This window comes from Parus major, chromosome 3 (assembly GCF_001522545.3).
Source record: "Parus major isolate Abel chromosome 3, Parus_major1.1, whole genome shotgun sequence".
In the NCBI taxonomy this organism is placed as follows: Eukaryota; Metazoa; Chordata; class Aves; order Passeriformes; family Paridae; genus Parus; species Parus major.
Genome location: NC_031770.1, coordinates 107563228 through 107590020, shown reverse-complemented (window position 1 = coordinate 107590020; position 26793 = coordinate 107563228). Strand labels below are relative to the sequence as shown.

At 39.4% G+C, this 26793-nt stretch overlaps 1 protein-coding gene across 2 annotated transcripts in view; it reads right to left on the bottom strand.

The window, feature by feature from the left end:
• Nucleotides 1–26793, bottom strand: part of CLIC5 (chloride intracellular channel 5) — a 72001-nt gene that overhangs the window by 22612 nt on the left and 22596 nt on the right. For both annotated transcript variants that reach the window (XM_033513100.1, XM_015622905.3), the window contains exons 2-4: nucleotides 5021–5130; nucleotides 4554–4679; nucleotides 3093–3199 (exon numbers count right to left, since the gene is read on the bottom strand). In XM_033513100.1, coding sequence (XP_033368991.1) covers nucleotides 3093–3199; nucleotides 4554–4679; nucleotides 5021–5130 — 343 coding nt within the window. The remainder of the gene's footprint in view (nucleotides 1–3092; nucleotides 3200–4553; nucleotides 4680–5020; nucleotides 5131–26793) is intronic.

The following is a 26793-nucleotide window of genomic DNA, read 5'->3' as shown; positions in this document are numbered from 1 at the left end:
CCACCTTGCTCTCCTGTTCTCAGCCCCCACCTCTATTTCCAATTAAAATAAATGAAAATTATTGTTTATATAATGATCTTGGTTCTATAATCTATTTTTCATTTACTAACAACTCTTTTCCTATCTGTGTTTTGATCACGTGCAACTGATGTTCCAGTCACTGGTGTGGCTTTCCAGATTAACCCAAGCACTGGAACAGCTGGAGCTAGGAATGGATACAGAGGATGACTATGAGACATACATTACCTTTACCTCACAGCTGGGACCTACAGAAACCATTTATGATAACCACAACCAGCAGTCTCTGCTCTATTTGGATCTCACCTGCTCATGTGGAGACAGGGGAAAGGGACTTCACCTAAGTAATTACATTTTATGTTTATAAAATGCTTTTTTTTCAGTCACAGGACTATATATAACTATTTCTGCTGTTATATAGGAAAAATAAAAATATGTTAATATAATATAATACAATATAATAATATAATATACAAATATAATATTAAAATATATACAAATGAATAGATAAGATTTATTTAACATATAAATACAATAGACTATAATATTAATACATTATAAAAACTATTTACTTCAGCAGAAAGTTTCAAGCTGTACTAGGAGAAGGCCAGGCTGCACATCAAGAAGAATTTAGTCACTGAAAGGGTTGTTAAGCATTGGAATGGGCTTTCCAGAGAGGTGGTACAGCCAACCTGGAAGTATTCAAGAAGTGAGTGGACATGGCACTCAGTGATATGGTTTAACTGACAGGGTCGTGATCAAAGGTTGGACTTGATGATTTCAAGGTCTTTTCCAGCTTTTAGGATTCTGTGGTTCCACTCTATTATTTTGAATAATGCAGCAGGACCTGTTGTAAAATTATATCTACCAGATCTGGGCTAGAGCCACAGATCCCTTTTGAATCAGTGTTGCAATTTTATAAGAATTTATGAAATACCAATCAAAAATAAATAAGTTGATTAGGAAACATGTACATGGTGTTGCTCTGCTTTCCTCTTTGCACACAATCCTTCCACTGCTCCAGAAATTTTACACAACTACTTTTTGACTAACTCATTCTCCTCCATCCAAATCAGCCTTCAGAAAAACTGCTGTTGTTCAGATGAACTGGACAGAAAGTGAAAAAATCCTTGGGATTAGGGAGAAACTATTTTTCCTTAGCCCTTGAAAACTGACAGTCAATTACTCTGCTGAAATTGAGGTCTGTACTGACCATTCCAGGGACCTTACTTCATTGATAGAAAGAACATAGTTATAGATCCAGTTAGAAAGATAGAAACATAGAAAGATCTGCCCATCTCTGCTTTATTCTACTTGCAGTGCAGCACTCCAGCTGTAATAAAACTAAGCTAAAAGTTTTTCTCTACTTTGAAGAGGAAAGTTAAGCATCAGTACATTCAGAGACTGCAGTGTCTGGATAAGACAGGAGCAGGAACCAGGTAATAAAAAGTGAGTGATGTTTGCAGGGAGGAAAGATTGTGTCTCTCCTGCAGCTTAACAGCTCTTGTCTCTAAAACTTTGGTGTGCTTAATTGTCATTTATATGAGCACCTAAACCAAGAGTTTTTTATGCAGAACTAGGTAAAGGTCTCTTTGATCATACTGCAGCTTCTGAAAATGTGGAGTGCTGTGGGTTTAGATTCATTATCTCACCATGGTGGATATCAGACCTTGAATTCCAGCTCTGCTTATGGCCACATGCAGACTCCTCTAGGACAACCATTTACTCCTGGCTGGAGATGCCAGCCCTTGTGAGCCCAGGGATTTGAATATTGCAGTCACTGAGAAAGAAGAGTTGAGACTGTGCATGTGGGGCAGCACAGCTGAAGATTTAGAGTTGCACAGCAGACCGTAAAACTTCCTTGTAAATGGCCAAGATATTTTACTTTCATTGTTGCACCTATTTACTCTAACTCTTAATTTATCTTCCTTTTACAACTTCCTATAAAGATTAGCTGAGCATCCTATTAGCATTAGACAAAAAAAAAAACCCAAGTTTTTAGCATCACTGAGAAGTGAAGCACTGTAATTATTTCCTTCTGTTAACAACACAAAAATATTACAGAGGAGATTGTTATCTGACATAAATCATCATCTACCCACTTTTATCTCATGGGTCAGCCCCAGGCAATGAAATATAATTGCACAGATGAAATGTGTGGCAGAGCTGGAACCTGCAAAATCTAGTGTTTTCTGAATGATACGATATAAATCCATGGTGTTCAACATTCCTTAGGTCTCTGTCTGGGAAAGCAGTAACATAAGGGAGAAGGTACATCAGTGAATGACTAGAAATATTCTACTAGGTCATCTCAGGGGACAGGGATGTGTAAAACCACAGCTTTATGGAGCAAGAGGAGCTCAGACTCGCTGAAGTCTTGCATCTCCGATGGGAAAGGAATGTGGAGAAGAACAGCAATTTTATTAAGAAGACAGTGTGGGATGCATATAAATATGAATGGCATCTGGCTTCTGGGGGACTCTTTCTTTTTATAAACAAATGTGAAGGAAAATCTGGAGCTTACAGAGTGCAATTACATTTCTTAAATTCACTTCTTTCTTTTAATTACTTTATATGGAATGTCTCAATATAACTGCATTTATATGAGCAAATTAGCTATAACAGTGTAACATAATCATAAAATAAGATGGCCAAGTGCCCGATGGCAACATCTAATAAAGCGTGAGCTGCTCTCACAGGTTTGGGTCCAGCCAACACACACTCATCTAGGTAGAGCTGGGGGAGAGAAGGAGGTAGCACAGGCCACCAGTCTCTTCCAGTAAGCAGCTGGGGATCCTGTTCTGGCGAGGAAAGTGGGCTATGGACAGGAGTCATGCCATGGCTGTTGGTAAAGAGGCTACCAAACACTCAGTGGCTCTTTTATTTATTACTACAGATCTATTTAATTCAACTGTGGAGACACGTGAGTTGAGTTCACCTAACCAACCACCTCAAGCTGATCAGCAGCAGTACCTGATGTCATCTGAACAAATTTTACAACAAAATTATGAGAGAATGGCAAAATTCTTCCACTTCTAATTCTTCATTGCACATTTGGCAATGGCCATACTCACCAGCATTATCCTGCTGCTTGGTGTTTTTGATGTATGCAGAAAATTTGGAGAAGATATCGATTCCAGCAGTGTTTGACTCCCGGTGCTTAGCAGCCAGCTTTGGGTACCTGGACAGGAAAAAGCAGTGGGGAGAGTAACATCTTGTGACCAGCATCACAGTGCCGGCTACAATTATAATTTACAAGAGAGAAAAACCTCCTGTGTGAAGAACTGTAATTAACACTCATTATCTTAAAACAACACCTTGAAAATACCCCCTTACACCTTGAAAGACCCTTTAACAGTATCTGCTCTCTGTCTGTCAAGGCAGGCATGTGGGGAGCTACACAGGGATAGAGTCAAGACAAAGGTAATTGGACCTTTGTTCTGTGTAACCACAGTCCAAAATCAGCCTTAAATCAGAAAGAAGCATATATTTCCAGAAAGGTGCAGGGGAGTTTGGCAGGCAGATCTCTCCATTAAGAATGGCAGTCGTGTCTAATCCTCTGCTCTGGAAATGTACTCCAGGATGGAATAGCAAGGGGTGTTAGGATTAACCCAGTGAAGGAACATAAATGTTCCAGTCTCTGCATTGCTTTTTATAGATATTTGGTGAAAAGGGATATATTGATTTGAAAGATAAACACAAACTAATGACTCCTACTGACTTCAGTGGTCTTGGAGAAGAAGACAGAAAATTTAAATGCCTGATCTCTTGCCTCAGGACTGGCCTTTAGCTGCTGATTCACTTGGAGGTAAAATTCTCCATAAGGAACCAAGCCAAATTTGATGGATTCATAGATTCTAAGGTCCAACTCACAAGCCAACTATTTCTTTTTTTTCCGTTATCCTTGTACTAAGTCCAAAATGTTTGACTAAGGAAGGCATATCTGGTAAATCTAAACCTTTCATTGGTAGCTTTTTCATACTGAAAAAATCTGGGCCTTATTTCTAATTTGAATTAGTTTAGTTATAACTTCCAGTTATGGGCTCTTGTCATTTCTTGACTAGAATAATGAGCACTTTTCTGCTTCCAGAGCCTCTCTTGTCCTCTGTAATCAGTTTCCCTTCCAACCTTCCTAACACACCATACAGCTCAGAAACCTCTATTTTTTCACTGTAAAATGCTTTTCCTGGCACAGATATTTTGTGTGGCAAATCTCAGCATCTATTCCAAGTTATTTTTAGATTTGCAAAATGTGGCCACCAGACCCCTACAATTTTTTTCTAGTTCTGGTCTCCTTAATTCTGCATACAAGGGCATCCTGAAATGTGTACAGAGAAAACATTCTGCAGTTATTAGTCACATAAGTAACCTTCACACATGGAAGTCATCTCACTGAAGCCAGCAAGTTTCATAAATAAATATTACTCCTGTAAGTAAAGGTTGTAGGAAGGAGTGCTTTTTAGGAACTCTTCTTAGGACATCTTTCATTCCTAAGAAATGGAATATTGACTGAAAAAAAAATCTGAAGGTCTTACTTTGGAGGTGCAAGAGTCTCTTCCAAGAATTCCTCAATCTTGTTAACATCTGTCTTGACTTCTCCATTAAATGTCAGGAAAGGTGGGTGGGTCCCAGGAGCCAGATTGTGCAGGTCAGCTGGCTTCCTGCAAGCAGAGAAAAAGTCATGAAATCACTAATCTTTATGGTCGGGTAGTTGCACAGATATTTATAGTTCCTACAAAATCAGTCTGCCTTTTTTTTTTCTCTCCTGTAATTTGTGGTTGGAAGACTTTGAAACTACCCCAAGCACCCTGTTTAATATAAAAACATTCCACAAGTGAGGGAAAAAAAAAAAAACAACAACCAAACCTGAATCCAAACTATTTTGTTGTGCACCACAGGCTCTCTAGGCTAGATAAAAATCTGATTTAACTTGGAGGGGGTCTTTCTATAGTGCATGTACTGGGTCATACACCTATTTTCAATTAAAATGAACAATTTTTACCTTTTCAGGTCAACAGTGGTGACATTGAATACAACTCCTTTGAGCCACAAGATCATGAAGAGACGCTGGGAGAACGGGCAGTTCCCAATGCTTTCTCCATCTATACCGGCCTGGGGAACAGAAAGAGAGAAAAATGGATTTCAGACTTGTCACTCATTTACCTCCCTCAATGCAGAAAATTGGATGGTGAAAGAAAAACGAGCATTTTAAAAATAACCAGCAGTGCTTTTTATTTAATATAGTTTATCATCAACACAAGAATGGAGTTACTGCAGGATTCAGCCTTTGTCAGGAGCTCAAGGATGAAACATGGAGCCTCTCCTGAGGACATCTCTAAGGAGATGTGTCCCTTGCTGATGGCAAGAAACATCCAGGGTGTTCTTTCAACTGCTCTCATCCCTATAGAACTGCCTGCCTCATGGATGGGGTGGACACATTCAGGACCTGATTTCTGCTTTAAGTCTGTAGACTGCAGTATGTATCAGATATATATTGATATATCAATATCTACTTGACTATTTTACTATCTAAAATGTGTACTTTAGAGCTAAACCCAAAAACTCTGGACATTGACTCATTCTTGTTGACATCAACGACTGCCTCAGACACAAACAGCCAGGTCCAGACAGAAATCTCCATCTGAGTTCTTCCAAGGTTCAAGGTAGGTTTCAACCACCACATTCAGTCTGTTCCTATCTCTAGTATCTAATGAGTTGCCTACAAACCACTACACAACAATACAAAATTGCTAGTGTTAGCATTGAGGAACAGCCTATGCTTTCCTCTGAAAATTTATGGTCCTTAGCCATGCAAATTCTAACTATGAGCCATGGAAGGATACAAATAACAACAGCTGAACTGTGCCAAAGCTTTGGCCAAGGACAACATCCTTCTACAATGATTATGCTTGTGGCCAAGGCTTTCAGGACGATAATTGTTTTGATAGATTTCCATTTTAATTTGTGGTACCATTGTGTTTAAAAGATTCTTATAATCCTGGTGAAGCAACCAACCTTCCGTTGTTGACCCACATGGATTGCATAACTGTATTTTAAACACTGTGTGTGTCCAAAAACGGCTGATGAAAGAGCTAAGCAAATAAATGCCCTTTTCCTTTGGAGACAATATTATATTACTCTGTTGGCTCTCATAAATTTTCTCTTATTAATATTCAAGCTGTGAGGTAGCATTTCTCTGTCTTAAAGAACGAATCCCTTCTAATTATTGCAGCTCTGTGAAACATCCCCAGCACAACTAGAAACATTTTTGAGACATGTCCAGTTGGTACAAATTTAGCCTTGCCTGTGAAACGTTCAGCCAAAAGATTTTTTGGTGGACATCAAGAATCTTTCTCATGTCTTGAATGCAACTTTTGATGATTCTGGGTTTAAAAACAAATTTCACATTTCCTGTCACCAAACTAGGGGGAGAGTGTGAATTCAAGGCTTAGAGACAGCCTGTCACAAAGTTCAGAGCTGTATAAAGAGTTTTGATTTGGGTTCAGATTCAGTTTCAAGCACTCAGACTCTAGAGGTACCTGGATATATGGGGGAACAGTCTGGCTGAAGTTTTATTTGAAATTATGGATCTGCAGTATGTCTGGCACACGTTATATGCAAGGATCAGCAAACCATGTAGGTGAAAGAGTGTAGGACATGAGGATGAGCAAGAGAGGATGTATTTCCCATCTACCTGAGGTGTGAGTAGCCTGGTTTTGCGAAATTCCATTAATTTAACCATTAGTTCTGTTCTGCAAATTTCATGGCAAAGCATAATGTCACCATGGGAACTCCAGGCACCACCATAATGCATGCCATAATTACTGCAAAGTCACATTTTCTGATTTGGATTTAGCTTGTTAAACCATTGCCAGGAGCTTTTGACTTCTTACCCTTCCCAAAAAGAGGCAAATGTTATGGGAGAAAACAGAGATATGACACCAAACGTCCCCTTGATTTTTTCACCATCTTAGTCATAAATCACAATTTAATCTTTTTCAGGAAAGACACAGGAACACAATTTCCCTGCTCTTTACGTTTGTTTATTCTCATGCAAAGATTAAGGGTTACCCAGACCTGCATCTTCTTTTATGTTCTCTGTCCTTCAAGGGAATGGTGAAAAACCATCTCCAGACCAAAGGACGTAAAATGGGACAGAGCAGCTGAATCACACAATCACTGAATCAGCTGAATCACAGAATGACAGAATCCTCTGAGTTGGACGGGACCCACAAGGATCATTGAGTCCAGCTCTTAGCAAAGGACATCCCCAAGAGTTTCACCATGTGCCTGGAAGAATGAGAAAGACAAGGAAGAAACAGAAGTGTTGGATTTTGTGGGGATGCAGAAATCATAGGGAAAAGGAAGAAGATGTGAAATCTAGAAGAAATAAGATTGACCTGGTGATCAAAAATAAAATTGTGTAGATCAAACGAGGCCTCCAACAGTCCCAAATGGTCAAAATTCCTTTTCAACACCTCCAAAGCAATGGGAAACATTTATTGCTGGAGACACATTGGGAATAGGCAGAGGAAATTCCAAAAACAAAAGATAAACTAAAGAAAAAGTACAGTATGATCGATATGATCTCTGTTCAAAGCTCTGGGATCTGGAAGCCAGGCTCATGATTTGGGTGGAGACTGACTCATAGGTTTTGATCTCATGTGACTGGCATAACTGAAAATGCTACCACAAATCACAAGGCAAACTGGTGACAGAGGAGGGAACAGAATCAAAATCTCCCCAGCAACACAATTTATCCATTATATTCAGCTCTTTTTCTGTGGAAATTATAGGCAAGGCTCTGTCGGGTTTGTGAATCCTTTCTCATTGCTTCTAACAGCAGTCAGTAATTCAATGTTCAGCACTCAGAAAGAGCAAAACCTTAGTAGGTAACAACTTCAAAGGCTTATCAGAGTGTTTTGAGATCCCTTGTGAAGTCTACTAACTACCAGGAGGAGATGAGAAAGAAAACTTCCCAGGCTTAGTCACTCTGAGCTTCAAAGAAAAACAGCTTTCTTAAAGCACCCCAGTAGTGCATAAATACAAACTTGTAGCATATTTGTCAAAGGGTAAGGGCTCAGTAAGGCAGGAATTAAATAATACCTTCATCAAGAACTCAAGTGGTGGATGGAAAGAAATGAACAAATAATTGACAAGCTGGAGAACCACCATTTATCCCTGCTGTTTTTCACAAAAGCTTTCTCATGCAGCCTCCCTGAAACACAGTAAAAGTGATGAAGCACTTATAAAACGGATCAAGCTGGTGCCATATGCACTCTCCCTGCCAGTAATATTGGATATTTCTGATATAATGACTGCAAGTAGGGATAGTACTGACAATTCTGAATAAAACACTGCAGCTAGGGACAGGCATGAGGCTTTGTGGGCACTAAGATAAAGGAGACAGAGTTGTTAAAGTGCACTCCCAGCTGAGAAGAACCTTGCCTGAAAAGGCAAATTCCCATAGTGACCATGGAAAGGTATAATAGATTTGAGGATTTGCTGGGTGAGACTCTTTGGCCAATCACTACTCACCCCACTGAAGTTTTACTTAGGAGGGAAGGGACCAAGGGAAGGCCTCCTGTGTGGGCAAGGCCAAGATTCACATCTGAAAGATTAATCTGTCCACCCTGCACTTTGACTGAACCACTGAGTGTCTTAGTTTTAAGTGAGATGGATGTGGACCCAGAAAAGTCTGGAGTTTGTGGAGACAGAATTTCTGGACACGTTTCTCCATCTTGGAAACAGCACTTTCTGTTCACATTGCTTCCTACAAACACAATTTTATTCGTTTATCTACTCAAAAAGTATGCTTTTCTGTTTAGTCTCCAGCTGCATTTGTCCTTCACACCAAGCAATGCAAGGTCCTGCCCTGGAACTCAGTATAATCACATCAGGAAAAGCCTACTGTCAGACCAGCTGCTTCCCTCTATCTGAGTAATGGCAAGAATGAACAACATGTTCTCCTCTATTAATTATAAGGTGCTCCTCCTTAAATAGTTTAGCTATTTTTAGTGAATTAATTGAACCTTAATGACATTTGTGTGCATGTGTGGGGGCTGCATGAACACATCATCAATTAACAAAATTTAGGTGGTTTTGGGAAGGAGAAAAAATAGTCTCGGTGATTTTATGAACTTGTGTCAAATATTTTTGTGAAGTCATGGCAATATCAAAAGCCTCCAACCACTGCACAGGACAGCTGAACGATGTGAACAGGGAGCTCTTCTCAAGTTCAAGCTAATAGTTTGCTATAAATTAAATAACTGGAGTAAATTTCCTCACATACTCCAAAAATACTCTAACTGGTACATGCACAGGGATTGCAATACACACAGACAACTGTATATTATTTTAACTAACCTTAAGGGAGAAAAAAAAAGACAAGTTCCATTTTTTTCCCAAAATACAGAACTTTAAAGAAATATACCATCATAAATAATGACTAAGCATCTAGGTTAAAAATGGCAGCACTGGAAATAATTGCATATGGCAAAACACTGTGGGTTTTCCAGGCAAATAATGTATTTGGGTTTATCTATCCTCCCTCTATTTTCATTTTTCACTGCACTGAGGTCACTCTGCACATGGTCCAGGGGTCTGTTAGGTAAAGCAAGGAGATATTTTTGATGACATTAAAACACATTTCTTTTTCCAAAGGATTTTAGCAAGTTAACAAAACCAAGCAGGCTAATTCACCTCAATGTTTCCCAGTAAGGATTAAGAAGGGATTTGATTTCATCATCCCTACAATCAAACTCAAGGCTCACATTACACATGGTTACACCCTCTCTGTTTTAAAACTGGGAAAGCTCCTGACTTTTGACACTTACTCTCCTTACGCTCAGAACCCAAAGGGGAAGTGAAAATCCTATTGGAAACGCAAAGCAGGCCAGGAAATATCCTATTTATTATGCTATTAAGAAAAAAAAAATCTGTCTTAGTAATTATACCACACACACAATAGCACAAATCTCCATTGTAGGGAAAAAACATGGGTTGCAACATGAGATCAGACATGCCAAGGTATTGCTTTAGTAAGGGTTATTTTTTTTTCCATTTTCTTGTACTTTTTTCTTTCCCAACTTCTCATCCAAATGCAAAAGCCAGTGAGCTTTTTTGGAGTGCCACCAACCAAGAGGCAAGTTAAGAACTGTACATTCATAGAGCAGCACCGGTAGGTCTTAAGTAAGAAGTAAATCTAGTCTCACAAGCCCTGTGTATCACAGGACACTCTTGTTGACTGTGGCTCTGGTTCAGGAAAGCATTTAAGCATGTGCTGAAATACATCCCAATTCAGAGGAAGTATATGCTTGACTTTAAGCATGTTCTTAAGTCCTGTTGATTTCAGTAGAACTTAAGCACATACTTAAGTACTTTCCTGAGCCAGGGCCTATAAAAACAATAATAAATTTGCTGCACAACATTTTAACTTCATTGGACTTTTCCTGAGATTTCGTTTTGCTAGGAGAAGCTGTGGGCAGCAGCCTTCCAAGGGAAGGCAAGATAGAGCAGGAATAGATTCCTAAGCACACACATATGGAAATGGACCATGTGCATATATGTCAAATAAAAATAGAGCATTTGCCTGAAGGACTGTCAGGGTAGTAACAAAACAAAAAGGAAGTGGTAAGAGTCTTTAGCCAGCTCCCCAAAAGCCAGCCAAAATGCTGTCCAAGTTTGGCATTACATACAGGCATATATTTTAGATGCACATAAGCTGAACTGGTCTGTGCTGCTGGCCAATTTGAGAGGAGCTGGCTTCTCACACAGGGTTCAACCAGCTGAGCAGCACATCAGCAGGGCTGAGGATCTCCAAGGAGCTGCCACCACACTCTCACATCTCTGCAGCTTTGGAAGAGATGCATTTGTACTCCTGAGACATTCAGGAGATGGAATTGCACATTGGAGACCCTGTGGGCATCATGTAGTTAGGACATGACAAATATTATCTATAGGTCTGGTAAATCATGATTTTTCAACTTTTTATATCCACATGAGGAGCAGCATGGGCAGGAAGGGATCAGTCCTATATATGGCTTCTTCCAAAAAATCCTTTCATGATGGCTTAGGATATCTACAGTTAAAGATCAGATTCATCTGCCACATCAGCTGAGATACTGGTAGCAGAACAGCTGAATGCACAAGGAGCAACCTGCACAAATAGGCCTCAGCACCTCAAGGGCTTTTTGGCTACTCTGTTTCCTCTTGCATGAAATAAGTTTTGCTCTGAAATAATCCTTGTGTTGTCTGAGAATTCCAATCAGTCATGTGCAGTTTAAATTTAGAAGACTACAGACTAAACATGGGTGACTGGTCTGATCACATGGAAAGGATTCCATGCTATTCCATCACCTCTTCTGCTTTCTTCTACAGTTCCATGACTTGACAAATATTACTAGAGTAGAAGAGCACAGACTGGTCTGACACCCAAGAATATGGTATTATTTTCATCTCATTTATCTTTGTAGATCTGGTACTTAGTTTTGCATGTGGTCAACCTAATTAGATTTTATGATTAGATAACCAGAGGCAGTGGGAACTGTAACAAAACTTCCTACACCACCACACACACACACATATATGTGTGTGTATGTATATATGTACATATATGTATATATGTGTTTGTATATATCTGTGTGTGTGTGTGTATGTATGTATATATGTATATATATACATATAAAGTTTAGTACCAAAACATTTTTTTTCCCAAGAGACCATATTCCAGCCTGCTCTGCTGTGAGGAACTTCTGTGCACCAAGACTGACTTTCACAGGGTGGATATCTAAGGGAAAAGCCCCCAGAAGAGTGAGAGTCATTAAGTAACACCAGCAGTACTGTAGAAAGAAATCACATAGAACATGTATTTATATTCTTTTAATGTCAGCAAAATGCAAGCTAAAGGATGGGTGCTAATGCAGGCTGACATTTTCAGAGTGGATAACAGTTTTAGATCTTGTGAGACGATTTGAAGGCAGCTGACTTCTCACAAGTATCAACTCTCTAAACTTGGCAAATCATGCCACAAGCCACCCAAAATGAAAAGCTGATTTTAAAAGCCTCAGTAAGAGGGAAGTATCACTGACTGTGAGTTTCTTGGGCAACTAGACAAAAAATTCAGGGTGTTCAAAAATAAAATCTCCATTGGAAGAATATTCTTTGAGGAGCTCACTTGGAATTTGACAAATACCTGGTGGAACAAAAGCTTTGGCCATATCACCTTGGGGAATACACCTGGAGTTGTGGTCTTTGGCCAGACCCCAATGACAGGCAGGGTGCTGGGACCACACAAAGCTGGAGGGTCACAACATGCAGCTCAGCAGGACTCACAGGGCTCCTGGCTGCCCAGCAGCCCACCCAGCAAACAAAATTCCCTTTTAAAATTACTGTTGCAGTTTCCCTCCTCACAGAAAACCCACCACAGCCTCTGTTCAGTAGTGCTGTGAATGTTTTAAAATGGGTTTTTTAGACTTAGCGCTATTTAGAGCAAAATCTTGAAATTCTTCATAACCAAAAATTGCCATTCTTGTCATAGCACTTGATAGCAGATTGTGCACAAAATTCCTGTGTTCTGGAACATAGTGGACTGAAAATACAGGTGTTTCATTCTTGGCTTGATCAACAAATAACAATCATCCTTTACACTTCTTCCTGAGCCTTTTCCAATCTAATAAAGCAACTCACCAAGATCCTGGCACAGGATCCCCACATCAGCCAGTGGATGCAACCTCAGAGAAAAGCTTTTAAAAGCTTTGATTTTTGGGGACACATCAATAATTCACTGTGAGACGCCACAGAAACAAGAAAAGAACTCAAGAAATGTAAGATATATAAGTTTAACACACAGAAAGATACCAGAACAAATGAGTAACAGTAACTTACAAGTGAATGTGGAAATCAAAAGTTGAGGAGACAATATGGACATATCAGGAAGAAATTACATTAATTAACCCCAGTAAATTTTGTTCTCTGCCATGTTTCCCAGCACTCTGGGTAGGAAAGAAGCAGCAGGTACATAGAACTGACCCCTGTAAGGCTTATGACATCAGATCCAGACCATATTTCCATTAGCAAAATAGAGAAACAAGACCTGCATGAAACCTCAGCAAAGTGCTTGTAGGAGTAGTTGAAAAAATACTTAAGGAGCAGCAATAATCAAGTTTTCTGTTAGTGCATAAACACCTAACAGATAGAGGTACCATAAAAATCTGTGACAAGATGAGTCATGTTTAATGTTTCCATTATCAACATGGAGGAAGGAACAGACAGAACCTTACAAAGTTTCCTGACGACAAGCACAGAGAGGTTACTGGGATTTCCCAGGAGAGCAGTAGACTCAAAGTGATGCTAAGAAGTTGGAACAGAGTGTCTGAAGTCACTTAAATGAAATTTAGCAAAATAAACCTTGAGATGTGAGAAAAACAAAATGCAATGTACAAAATGTAGGATGGGGAATAGCTGGTGAGGGTAAAATGAGGGAGGTTTTACGTAAATCACAATGTGAATCATCAGTCTGTGCTTCTACAGGAAACAGCAACAAGATAATGAGATGTACACATGTTCTTCCACTACAACAACAGCCCTCAAGCATGTATAAGGCTGCTTCACAAAGAGGATGATGATCCATTGCTGCTCATGCCCTCAGAAGATGGGATTGAGTATTTTGCTCAATTTGCAACAATAAAGATTTAGAAGCAGAAAAAATCGAGTGTAATTATAGGACTAATGAAACAAAAATCAGACTTTCTAAGGAGTTTGTGTAATCTGCATCTAGTGGAGGCTTTGAAGAAAGCAAAAGAATCTGGTAAAACTGGTCTTGATTTATTTCATACTGCTGCAAAGAGGAGAGGGGGCATAGGATGTTTTAAAAATCCCTTTTACCACTACATATTAGTGACTCTGAAAATAAATCTGCTCCTGCTGCCAGTGCTGGATGCTGGGTGACACAGATATTTGCTTCCCTCTGACCTGCACAGGATGAAGTCTGGCCACAGTGAAATCAATGGCAATTTTGTCTGTGACTTTGACAGGATCAGAATTTCCCTCAGAAGTTTCATGGCCAGAGGGGACAATTATCATAATCTTTCCTGACCTTTTGCATCATACAAACATAGATTTTGCCCAGCCTGTAGCCAACATCTTGTGGCTGAACTAGAACATATGTTTTGGAAGGGTTTTTGGGAGAGGGACATGCCTCACATAGAGTGGTAGTAAAATCCCCTCTAGCGTCGCCTGTTTGCATTGCAGGGAGCAGCTCTCGCTCCCAGGGAAGTCGACGTCTCATTTCTGGGGTTTTCCAAAGGTACCTAAATTGTCACATCCCTTATGCATGCAATCTTTTTTTCTTATCTATCAGTTGCATTTATGCATGTGGGTTCACGTACAGGAAGGAACCTTAGTGACAGGACTTGGGGAGTCAGGACGCAGCAGTATTTAGAAAATTGTGACAATTTCAGTAAAATTCAATAGAGATGCTGAAGCATCAGCTACTGTTGGTTCTGTTGGTTGTTTGGGGTACAGTGTTGTATCTCATAGGAAGAAGTAATGGCTTTGAACATGAAAGTCACAAATCTTTTTTATTAAGACAAATAAACTTAGAATCATAGTGGTTCTGGTTGGAAGGGACTTCAAAGTCGTCTATTTCCAACACCTCTGCCATGGGCAGGGGCACCTTCCACTCAAACTGGTTGCTCCAAGCCCCATTCAACCTGGCTTGGACACTTCCAGGGATGGGGCAGCCACAGCTTCTCTGGGCACCCTGTGCCAGGGCCCCACCACCCTCACAGGTAAAAATTTCTTCCTAATATCCAATCTAAACCTGTCCTCTTTCAGTTTGAAGCCATTGCCCCTTATCCTGTTACCCCAGGCTCTTGTAAATATTTTCTCTCCATCTTTCTCATTGGCTCCCTTCAGGTACTGGAAGGATCTTGTCCTGCAAGATATTGATCTCAGTGCCTGTTCATGCTCTGCATATCCAAAATGCAGCTCCTTCATTTTGGAAGCTTAAGCCTGCAGGACCTTATCTGGGATTTTGCCTTTATGTGCCACACCCATTAATGTGTTATATTCCAATGGAATAGGTGGTGATGCCCCACCCCTGGAAACCTTGAAGGTCAGTCTGGACAAGGCTCTCCATAAACTGATATAGTTAAAGATGTTCCTGATTATTGCAGGGGAATCAGACTAGATGACCTTTAAAATGTCCTTTCCTACTCAAAATATTCTATGATTCAGTGATAACGTACCTTATGTAATTCCATAAAAGTCATAACTCACACAAAATATTCCCACTAAATTTTCCACTGACTTCAGTGAAAGCAGAGTCATACTTTGGATTCACTAGTTTCTTCCTAATAAATTATTAAAACCACAAGTGCTCTGAAGAAAGAATTTGTGAATACCTCTTATTTAGCTATTCTCAAAGCATCAACTTTAATACTTTCAAATATTGATGATTCTATATCCTTAGAGCTAATTAGAAAAAAAAAAACAAACCAAAAACAAAAAAACCCAACCATTTCCCCTTGGGGAAGCTGCAGAACATAAAATGAGACAGATCAGTGTCAAAAGGTGTCACAGGCAATGCAAATTCTAGCCAAATTATTCCTGTTTCTAGTGGAGATCAGGTGCAAATACAGGAGTTGTTTCTCCAAAACAAGATCTGTGCAGAGTTCCCATTACAGTACCAGAATCCCACATTAAGTTTTTCTTGTAAGAATTAAATCTGGCACACCTGGAATTTTCATTTTCTATTAAAAATCTCTGAGCCAGGGGTAGTAATCTGGTCACACAACATATTCTGCAAATGTTGGTGAATTGCAGCCAAATTTCCATGCCTCCAAGCAGCGTATCAGACTAGCAAATAATAACAGCAGCCAGGTGCTGAAAGTCAACGCTGAACCTGAAATAAGATCCAGGGCTGAATTATTTATTGAAATTCCATGACTTTATTTGCAGTCTTAAAAAAAAGAGTCACTTACAGGCACTGCAAATAAAGGTCTGGATGGTGGGTGCTGCTGATAAGGGCATTTACCATATCAGCTGATCCCATAAAATGTCCTTGGGGGGCTCATTTTGTACCTTATTATCATAAAAATACTGTTCCTCAGTGACTCTGAATGGGTTAAAAGAGCAATTGGCAGCGCTCAGGAGGTGTCCCAGAGTGGGCAGGACCAGGTCTTCCTCTCTCCTCTTGCCTCTCTGAGGTTCACAGCCCTGCAGAGAGCAGGGGGAAGCTCCATCCCGAGATGTGATGAGTGTTTCTCACTCCCACCCCAGCAGAACAATCTGTGCTGCAAAGAACCAGCAAACCACAGGACCAAGCCAGTCTTTGGTTTGATGTTTGCACCTCGGTGTAACTTCCAAGTGCAACCCACAATCACTCCAATAAAATAATTGTCAATACAATATTAATATTACTGGTACTTTGACTGAGTCTTATCACCCTGAGAATAAAAATGCCTTATAAATAAATTTTCCAGTTTCCAGCTACCTACAGAGAAATAATTATAGAGCTCATTTTTGAGGGGATTTTTTTTTCACTTTTAATCTTTTCTTCCTTGCTGTATTTGTTCATCTGATCATCTACACAGACATCCAGTCATATTTAGCCATTAAAGGGGTGTTGCACTACAAGGCAGTATTTTCTGATGCCACTCCCTCTGAATACATCATTAAACAAGAAACAGAGAGCAAGTTCTGAGTTTATAAATGGAAACACTTGCAGTGAAAGCAAGAGTCTAAGACACAGACACAAACAGCAAGTAAATGTTCCTTGGGACTCACCTAAAAGCAAAACAATTTGTGTGTTCAATATCAAATGATGAAGAAAATAAACACTGATGCTTTCCAAAAGCTACTGACAAATTTTGAATAAGCGTGTGTATTAGTAAAAGTAGAATTTACAAATTTTTTTTTGCAGTATGGGCTTCTGAATTTAATCTATCATAAATATTGTGAACAGAAAAACACAGATTAATGAGAGGAGTCTGGAACATATTTCTTGTTTGCTCAGTATCCCAGTGCAGAATGATTTCTTAAATTCCTTTTTCTGTGTTGTTTGGGCCAGTTTGAAATGCTTTAAAAACTTTTCATAGGAAATGGTTTTGATAATTTTCTCAAAACAAATTTTGACCTGATGCTCAGAGTGAATTTTCTCTGATTTCATTTTATCCTGTTATACAACATGAAAGAAAAAACAAACCCAAAACCAAAGCTTAATTAAGTTTAATTCAAATGCTATTAATTGAAATAATCAATTGCACTTTGCCTAGCACCTCTTCACATCTTACTGTCCTTTTGTCTCTGGGATCCTTGATCATGCTATAAATTTCAAATATAATTTTATTTTTGTTTTACTGATATCACTCCTAAGTCCCTCATGCTCCAAGTGGAGCACCTCCAAAAAGATCAGCAGCAACCCCAGCATGGTTGTACAGCAAAACTCTTCTCCAGCCTGTTCCTTCCTCTCATAGCTTTTTCAGAAGAAATTAGTAGCCTTCTTCCCAAAATGTCTCTTGCTTGCACTCTGCCGCCCACAAGAAAATAATAACTTTGTTGATTTATTTCATTTTATGCCCCACACCTTTCAGCCACATTCACATTGCCTGGCTTCACCACTGATTTGGTGACAGCAGCCCTGAGATCTGCCCCCAGCTCCAAAACCTTCCTCTGGCTCTTCACTCTGCTTCTCTGACATTGTCACCTGCTGCTTTATTCAAATTAATCAAAACCTTTTCGATATGGTGGAAATGGAGTGTGGCACAAGGGTCATGCCCTCTAAATCTCCTCACCCATTTATTGATAAGTTCACAAGAAGGTGCCACCTTCTCTGGTGACAATCCAGGTTCAGCAGTTAATTGAGAAACCAGCATTTGGCAAGAGAATTTCTGAACATTTTCTATACATTTGTGTACATGTGAGCTTAATTCCCTCAAGTACCTGAATAAGATCTGAAAAATAAGCAGGCTTTTTTTTATCTTTACTTAAAATTCTTTTCAAAAGGGAGATTTTTTTTTTTCCTATTATTGTAAGAATGTCAAGCCCACTCAGGTGGTCTTCCAAAAATAACAAGAGAAATCCTATAATTTTACACTTCCAATGAAAAGCTAAGCATCTGTTAGTGCAAAATCCCTCTTTCTGGCAGCATGGCACAAGGTGATTTGTACTAACATTGCACTCATTTCTAAAGATCCTGGATATGGCTTTAAATAAATGTTCAATAAATATTCAAATAATTTTTAATAAGTAAAAAAATTAATAATCTTAAGTGCCCAGAGTAAAAGAGATATCATGGGACTAATTGTAACTTTATAAAGTTTATATAACTTTATAATATATATATAACTTTATATATATTATATACATATATAGAACTTCTTCAAAGTTCTCATCTTGGCCACATCTTTCCCCAGCTCTTCAAGGCAGGACCTGAGGAGCTGTCCACAGTCAGCACATTTAAGATTTCTTATTATTGTTGAATCATCTCTTTGGAGATAAACTCTGAACCGTGAGGCCATTCAGCAGAGATTGTGCTCAGGAAGAGAATGAGGTGTTCCCACAAGCACAGGTCACAGGGCTGCTGGTGCACAAGCCAGGATGGGCAGGGGATGCCTCCTACTCTGAAACAAATCTTCACACCTCCATGTTCATCTGCCTTTATTAGAAACTGAATAGCAAGAAGACCTTTGGAGTGTTTAGAGAAACATGTAATTGAAGATTCGTAGGTATGGAATTGAAATGCGTAATAGAAGATTACATTTGTGCACCCTGAGGAGATCCTTGTGGCTCTATCTTGGACCAGGCTGAGTACAGAGTGCTTAAGGCAGAGAAAACATCATTCTTGAACCTCAAGCAAGACCCAGCCCTAGGATTGGATCTAGAGCTTAACTGCAAGACTCAGAGATATTGTTTAAAAAAAAAAACAAAAAAAAATTTCAAATTTAGTGCATCTCAGTACAAGAAAAGGCAAAATAGAATTCCTTATCCAACAGCATGGGTGAGTGAACACTCAGAATGAAAAGTGAATTTAAATGAAACAAATGTTAATTGAAGACTGAAAATAGACTTAATTTTTAAGGGCATTGTTCACTGGATCCTCTTGGCATGACCTGGGCATTTAAAAGGACTAAGCACAGAAAAACAACTAAAATTGCCATTCTGAGAGAACCTAGAACCTGCAAGAATATTCCATGAGTCAGTCCCTCTTCATTCAGGAAAAGCTTTTTAAAAATACTATAAATAAAATAAACAAGCAAAACAAATCTCCAGTTGCACACTGAATCAGCAGCAATGGCTCATCACAAAACACAGGGCAGTGAAAGAAAATAATTTCCCCCCATGATATGCATTTGCATCTGTTTGTAGTTGCCCATTCAGCAGCTAAAAGCAAAAGGAAAGCAGTAACACAACGTGCCTGTTGACCCACACAAATTGAGTCACAATCTAGAAAAACACTGGCAACAATAGCAATGATCCATCAGGGATCATTGCTGGTTTCTCTGATTTCCACTTGTCTGGGACAATACACAGGTACAGGCACACACCAGCACTGAACAACAATAGCTACATGACCTGGACATCAAGGTTCAGGGTGTTTATTTGGGTGTTAAAGTGTCGTGAGGAGGACAAGCTTGGCAATCCACACAGAGAAGCACCAGCCCAAGATGAAAATTAATTTGGTATTTTGTCAGGAGTTAATCCACGAGTGTTGAGAAGCTTTTACAGTCACTCATCTGTATAAAGGGAAAAGAGACAAAATTTTATCTGGATATACTCCTGGACTACACAGATATGAAAATGGATGTTGGGACAAACGTTTCATAGGGAATGAAGCCAATGTACAGGGCTGTGGCATGACAGGCAATGAGAGACAGAAAGGGAATTCTGCTCTTCTATCTTCCAGTTTAGCTCTTCCCCATCTCATCTTCAAGGTCTGACCTGTACTGACACAGTGCTCATCTGCTCTGCCTTTGACAGCCCTTCCAAAGTCTGGCCCTTGCATAACCAGGTATGATAAGCACATAAGATAAGCAATCCCATATTTAACCAGCACCTAAATTAATCACATTCCATTATCACACTCAGGACATGTAAACATCCTCTCAGCATAATTTCTGTCAAGCTGGCCTCAACCAAATTTGTGCTGCCGTTCAGAGAGACAGAAAGCAAAGATTCCTCCTGTGCTTCAACCAAGCCCTGTTCTGCTTTGTCATGACCTCCTCCATAGCAATGTCCTGCTGGTTTGCAGATTTTCTGGTGTGTTTATTCCTTTATTGTCCCTAACTACGTGTGCTTCATTACAGCAAATCTAGTCTTGATCAGAATCGGAGGCAGACAGGGCATGACTTCTTCAGTGATTCATTCCAACAGGTAATCACTTTTACACTTACTATTAAGCTTATTCCTAATCTGACCACATTTGACCTTGACTATTTAATATGTTGCACAGAGAAGTTGTGAATTCCCCATCCCTGGAAGGGATCAAGGCCAGGTTGGATGGGCCTTGGAATAACCTGGTCTAGTGGAAGCTATCCCTACCCATGGCAAAGGGATAAGTAGACAGTCTGTAAGTCCATTCCAACTCAAACCGTGCTGTGATTCTCTGTCTTGTTAGACTTCTTGCCACCATACTAAAAAGACCCCACAGATACATTTAATATTGCAGTCAAGTGATGTCTGCCCTTTTAATTAGGGGAGAGAGACTGCCTTCAGGATGGAAATCTCAAGCAATTTTTAAGCCTTAAATTTATTCTTCTCTACTTCTTTTCCAATGTCCTAACACACATAAGCTCTGTGTGTTGTTTAAAATAGCCAGTCAAAAGATAATCTAAACTTTGACCCCTTCCTTTTAATAGCAGTGGCAAAAAGAGAAAGTAAAAATGCATAGCTGTTTTTAGTATGATTTGTGTGTTTGTTATTGGGCTATTTACTGTGAATTACAGAATTAAGCCTGAGTGGCAAATGAACACTGAATCAGTCATGCTAAGTGCTGTACAAAACCCAAAAGACACAAGAGCTGTGACTAAAGGACAGAGCACAGGACCAAAGTGAAGCTCTTGCTGGCCCTCCTTGCACAAGGCCATGGCTTCTCAGATCCTCCACCTGTAAAGTACTGACCAGGACTGTACAATGCTTTGGAAATGCTGTAAAAAGGCATCTATATTTATATTTTACCTCAGGGAATGGCTTTTGCAAAAATAATCATGTTCAGAGGTGGCCAAAGCATGGAACAGCCTCCTTTGCAGAACTGGGATCTAAGGACACTTAATTGCTATTAGTGTTGAGGAAGATTGGGGAATTTCTAGTGTCACCCTGTGTTTTACTACTAAGAATTAAAAAAAACAAAACCCAACACTTTCACAAAAAAATCCATCTTCTGAACATTTAAAACTGAAGCTAAACAGTCTTTTCTGAATACAGACAGCTGCTGAACTCAGCTGTCAGATGTTTTCTGAGATGGAGCATACGAGGATTAGCTCATCATACTTTAAACTCCTCTGTGAGCCTGCAGCATCACAGTCTCTTTGGAGGTGATAAGCCCTTTTCCAAGCAGTAGAGCATTACATTTACCAGCAGCATTGTTAATTTTGTAATTAACAAAAGATTACATCTGCTTTGGCATCTTCTTGGTTAAGAGAAACAGAAACTAAAGCCATACCTAAATCAAGCAAATTTCCTCTGTGCCTAAACCCCATTCCCAGAGTCATGAACAAGTTTTAACACTTGAGATACTGGCAAATGGTGAACTGAATCATGATATGTTTTTCTTAGACCAAAGGAAACAAAAAAAATGGCCAGAGAAGTTGTGGATGCTCCATTCCTGAAAGTATTAAAAGTTAGGCTGGATGAGGCTCTGAGCAAGCTGGTCTAGTGGAAGGTGTAATTGCCCATGGCAGGGAAATGGGAATTACATTATCTTTAAGGTCCAACCCAAACCATTCTATAATTCTATAAAATGCAAGAGAAGCAAAAGAAATAATTAAGAAATCACTCTTTTATAGTAGTATTTACACAAAGAAGGGGGGAAAAATTGCTGTTCCCATATAATATCCTTGAAAGTTTTATAGAATTTAAAGTAAATAAAAATCAGTTTCAGCCTTGAATATTTGGCCTTGAGCATTTTTAATTACCTTTTGCAGCAAGCACATACAGGTGAGTGCCATGGGCTTCTGGCATCTGCACTGCACACAAAATTAGCTTCTCTCAAGATGAGGATTTAAAAGAGCAAATTGTCACTATCTGAGAACTTTTATCCTTAACATAATGTCCTTTACACCAAAGTAGCTATAGCAGGGACAATTTCAATTCCTACTGTCCTACAGATGCATTAATACAACACAGCCCTCCTGAAATGCATTTAAAATAGTGCTTTATTTCAGTTTTATTCTTGAGAGGGACAAAATAATACTCATTTATAAGGAATCTTTCAGTTTAAGAGAGTCAGAGAAAAAAATCCCATGGACTCATCATTCAACATTTATGTGTGCACCAGCAATCAAGTTATGTAACAAACAGCAATGACATGTACATGCAATCAGTTAGATTAAGTTCTACCCTTAGGTATTGATTAGATAAAATTACTGGCTTTGGAACTGCAAGACACAGCTGGATACAATTTGAATTACTTCTGTTCCACTGTAAAAATTTCCAAGTCTTAAGTTTAATATAAAAAATCATGCCAGGAATGCATGATGCTGATTAAACTCCTCAGACATACAAAAATAGATTTTTAAACTCATAGCTCCAGATGTACATATATATATATATATATATATATATATATACCTGCTACCCCATCTAGATGAGTTTTGCTGCATGTCAGCAACACAGAAGTGCAAAAAAAATGGGGAGAACAAGAGACAAGGAAGGAAAGGGAATAAGGAAATTTCCACATGAAATTTTACTGTGTCAAACAAATCACTTCAAGCTATTTACAAAGTACCTAGTGTAGCACTTTAGGCATCTGCTCTGATTTTCTACATCATGCAAGATTTATAGATTGGATCCATCACAAAACCAAACCCTTCCCCTATCTCAACTGATTCTCCCCAACTTTAGGTCAACCTTAGGTAAAAAAAAAAATTCATCTTCTATTATTCACGTATAAAACTAACACATAAAGGCACAGCCCTTTAACATCTGCCTGACTCTGTTAAAAAGGAGTAATTTGAAAAATCTACCAGAGCTCCTAGCTGAAAAATGGAAATACTACTAAAAAAATAATGTTTCTGATACCTCTTTAGCACTGCTGGTGTTATTCTGCTCATATCTCCCACATTTGAAGAATTATGTGCCACACAAGAACTAAGTGATATTGTTGCTGTGATGATCAATGTGTTCTCCTAAACAATCTTTACAGAGCCTTCCATTAAACTCTATTTGACATAGGCAGGTGGATTGATACCGACATTAAATCCCGGAGCACGGGCAGACGTACTTCCTGCTGGCTCTCTTGGAAAGGGTCCCTGTGTATTTTTGGGATGTTATGTCAAAGGATCCCAGTGACATTTGCTGTTCTGGATTAGCCTCAGCAGAGCCATGTATTGCCAATAAAAGTTTCCTGAGGACACTGGAGCTTCACTGTCATCGCTGAACCACGACACAACCTGTGAGCCTGACGAGATGGGAGCTGCCAGAGATGGAAAAAGAGCAACCTGCAGCTAAACATAGAGCACCCAGAGCACACTGGTGGCTGTTTCTAGGTACCAACAATAATAATTATGAATATCACCTGTTCTTCATGGTAAAATTTAAACACAGTTTCTACCCAATTTTGCTGTGTGGCTCAGAAAACCTGGGAAAAAGGAAGGAGCTAGCAAGTGGAGATAAAAAACTATCTCAAATACATTTAGGTAGGCCTAATTCTGCTGCCACTGAACTTAGCAGTACAAAACTGACCTGCTTTTGTGGCCATGACCCAAGCTGAATGCTTCTAGATTCTTATTTATTCGAATGGATCCCATTTATAAAGGCATGTAAAGAAGGTATGCATATTCAACAAAGCATTGGAATATGTTTCCTTTTAATCAGATGTTTTGATCACAATTAGCAGGTATATCAGCAGCATCAAGTTTAATAAAAAGCAAGCAGTCACAGCTGTTTATAGAGGAAAACCCCCAAACCATGGCAGATCAGGGCATCATTCACCGTTAACCATAAACTAAGGATGAGACCATGAACTTAGGCAGGAGACATGGCTGGAAATCCCTTCTTAACTTGACAACCAGTTTCCCAGGCAATCCTAAAAATATTCCAGACTATGTTCAAGGTGGCAGGGATAGTGAATATATCCCTGTCAAGTCACTTTATAAACTTGGCCTGCTTAAACAATTTACTGCCTGTCTCTAATGTTACCATTGCTGAGGCCCTTGTCTTAATGCAAAACAAAACCTGCAAATGCTCAGAGACAAAACAGACACACAGACACTGTGTTGTATAACTCAGGCTAAAACTTCTTTAAAGTATTGTTTTTCTTCATCACAAGGAAAAAAAGCAACTTGTAATTTTAGAACATTTGCCAGGCAGTTATATGGCAATTTTAATTTTTTTTTAAAAGATGTAATTTTAAAGCAAAATTAATTCTTGCCAAGATGAATGTTTTTCCTGTGACTATTTTTAAATTATTTTATTGAAAATGCATAATAAAAAAACAGAGAAGCAACAATCAGTCCAGATAGCATTTCCCTGATTTAAGCAGGTCAGAAGTGGAGTTGCTACTGATCTGTCATTCCTGATTTGACAGGACCTTAGCAGAACCACTACACTGAAATACTCAAGTCCCCCTACATGGAACTTTCAAAACTCATTTACAGATGTTTAAACAAATCTAGTAAAAATATTTTTCTTCCTGTGTCCAGACTACAGGTAAACCTTGTAAATTTTGCAACCTTAATACCAAAGCACAAGGCCAGGGTGCTGGAAGAGGAGACTCAGGCTGCTGATCATGCACTGCCTCACCAAAAGCAGTCTGAAGAGACACAAACCATGGTGCCCATCACCTGCTTGGTAGTTCCAAAAGTAAAAAATCAAGATGCACAGTAAACCCTGTGCTCCCATCAGTTCCAGGGTGACAGCTGAGAAGTGTCAGAGACTGTCACACACTGTACACATCTGCTCTGTACAGTGGTTGTGGCTCCTTCAAAATGTGAAAGGCTTGGCAACAAAAAAAAAAATGTTACTGTCAGTCTTGGAGCACCAAACAGGTTGGACCAGATGTTTCAGTATCATTATTCTTCCTTGTGCTTTTTTTATCTTTGTTATTTCCTCTTTATCTAGAAAATTTAGCTAAACATAGGAATGATTTTGTAAGAAAGCCAAGCTGAGCTCATAATACCCAGGAAATGCCCACACTTCTCTAGAAACAGAAATTAACTTGGAGCCTTCCAGATCTGATTCTGATTTCTAATCATCAGTAAAAAAACTTTTTGAGGGCAGTCTATGAATCAAATACTGCAGACCCTGTCTTGTTATAAAGTGTTAAAAGGTTCCTATCATGTTATCTCTCCCTGTTTGCAAAGCCAGTACTGGTTGTGATAACCCTGAAATTCTGAAACTGAAATCAGTTTTCTTATCAGAGTGACTCTCTTATATTAAAACCACTAAAGCCTTAACAGTGGGGAATGATTGCTTGTAGCAGGTGTAACACTTTTATTTATATCTTTAAGACTATGTGACAACACCAAAATCCAAACCAAAGCAGGTTTAAAATCACCTTCCAGCAGAAATAACTTCTAAAAAATCCAGGAAATGCACTAACAAAAACCCAGAAAACAAACAAACAAACAAAAACCACCAAAGAAACAAAAAAAAACAAACAAAAAAAAACAAACCAAATACCCCAACTTGCTCCTCCCTGAGATAATTTCTGGGATAATTGTGTGCACAAGAGGGGCAGCAACACCTTCCTGAGAGCAGCAGCTCCTGGGACTTGGACAGAGCACGCTGCTGTTGATGACTGCTCTGTCCCAGCAGCCGGGCTCTCTGTCTGACCCATTCACTCAGAACAGTTTGGTACAAAATCTTGCCATCTCTTTTAGACATAATGCTAACAGACCCAGTCAGCTGGCAGATGGGGACATCTTAAATGTCTGAAGTAGAGACTGCAGAAGTTCAAGGCCTCTGTGACTCTTTTAATTTGTACACTTGCGGCACCTTCACTTTTTCCCTAGAAGGGTTTCCAGTGTGACTGGATGAACACTTTGAGAAGTCTTACACCTTGTAAGCAAAAGCTCTTGTTCACCTAACCCTAGAATAGTTTGGGTTGCAAGAGACCTTAAAGATCACGTCATTCCAATTCCCCTGCCAAGGGCAGGGACACGTTCCTCAATACCAGGTTGCTCAGAGCTCCATCCAGCCTGGTCTTGAACTCTGTAAGGGATTCACGACTTCAGGCAACCTGTCACAGGACCTCACTACCCTTATACACAGAATATCTTCATAACATCTAATATAAACCTACCCTCCTTTAGTTTAAAGCCATCCCTCTTTACCGTATATTCCCTTGTGGAAGGTCTCTCTCTGTCCCCTTTAGGTACTGGAAGGTTCTATAAGGTTTTCCTGGAGCCTTCTCTTCTCCAAGCTGTTTTCATAGCAGAGGTGTTCCAACCCTGTGATCAACTCAATGACCTCTTCTGGACTCATTCCTGTGGGTTCACATCTTCCTTCTGCTGAGGAGCCCAGAGCTGGATGCAGCAGTGCAGGTGGGATCTCAAAAGAGTGAATCACCTCCCTTGACCGACTGGTCCCTCTGATTTTGGTGCAGCCCAGGACACC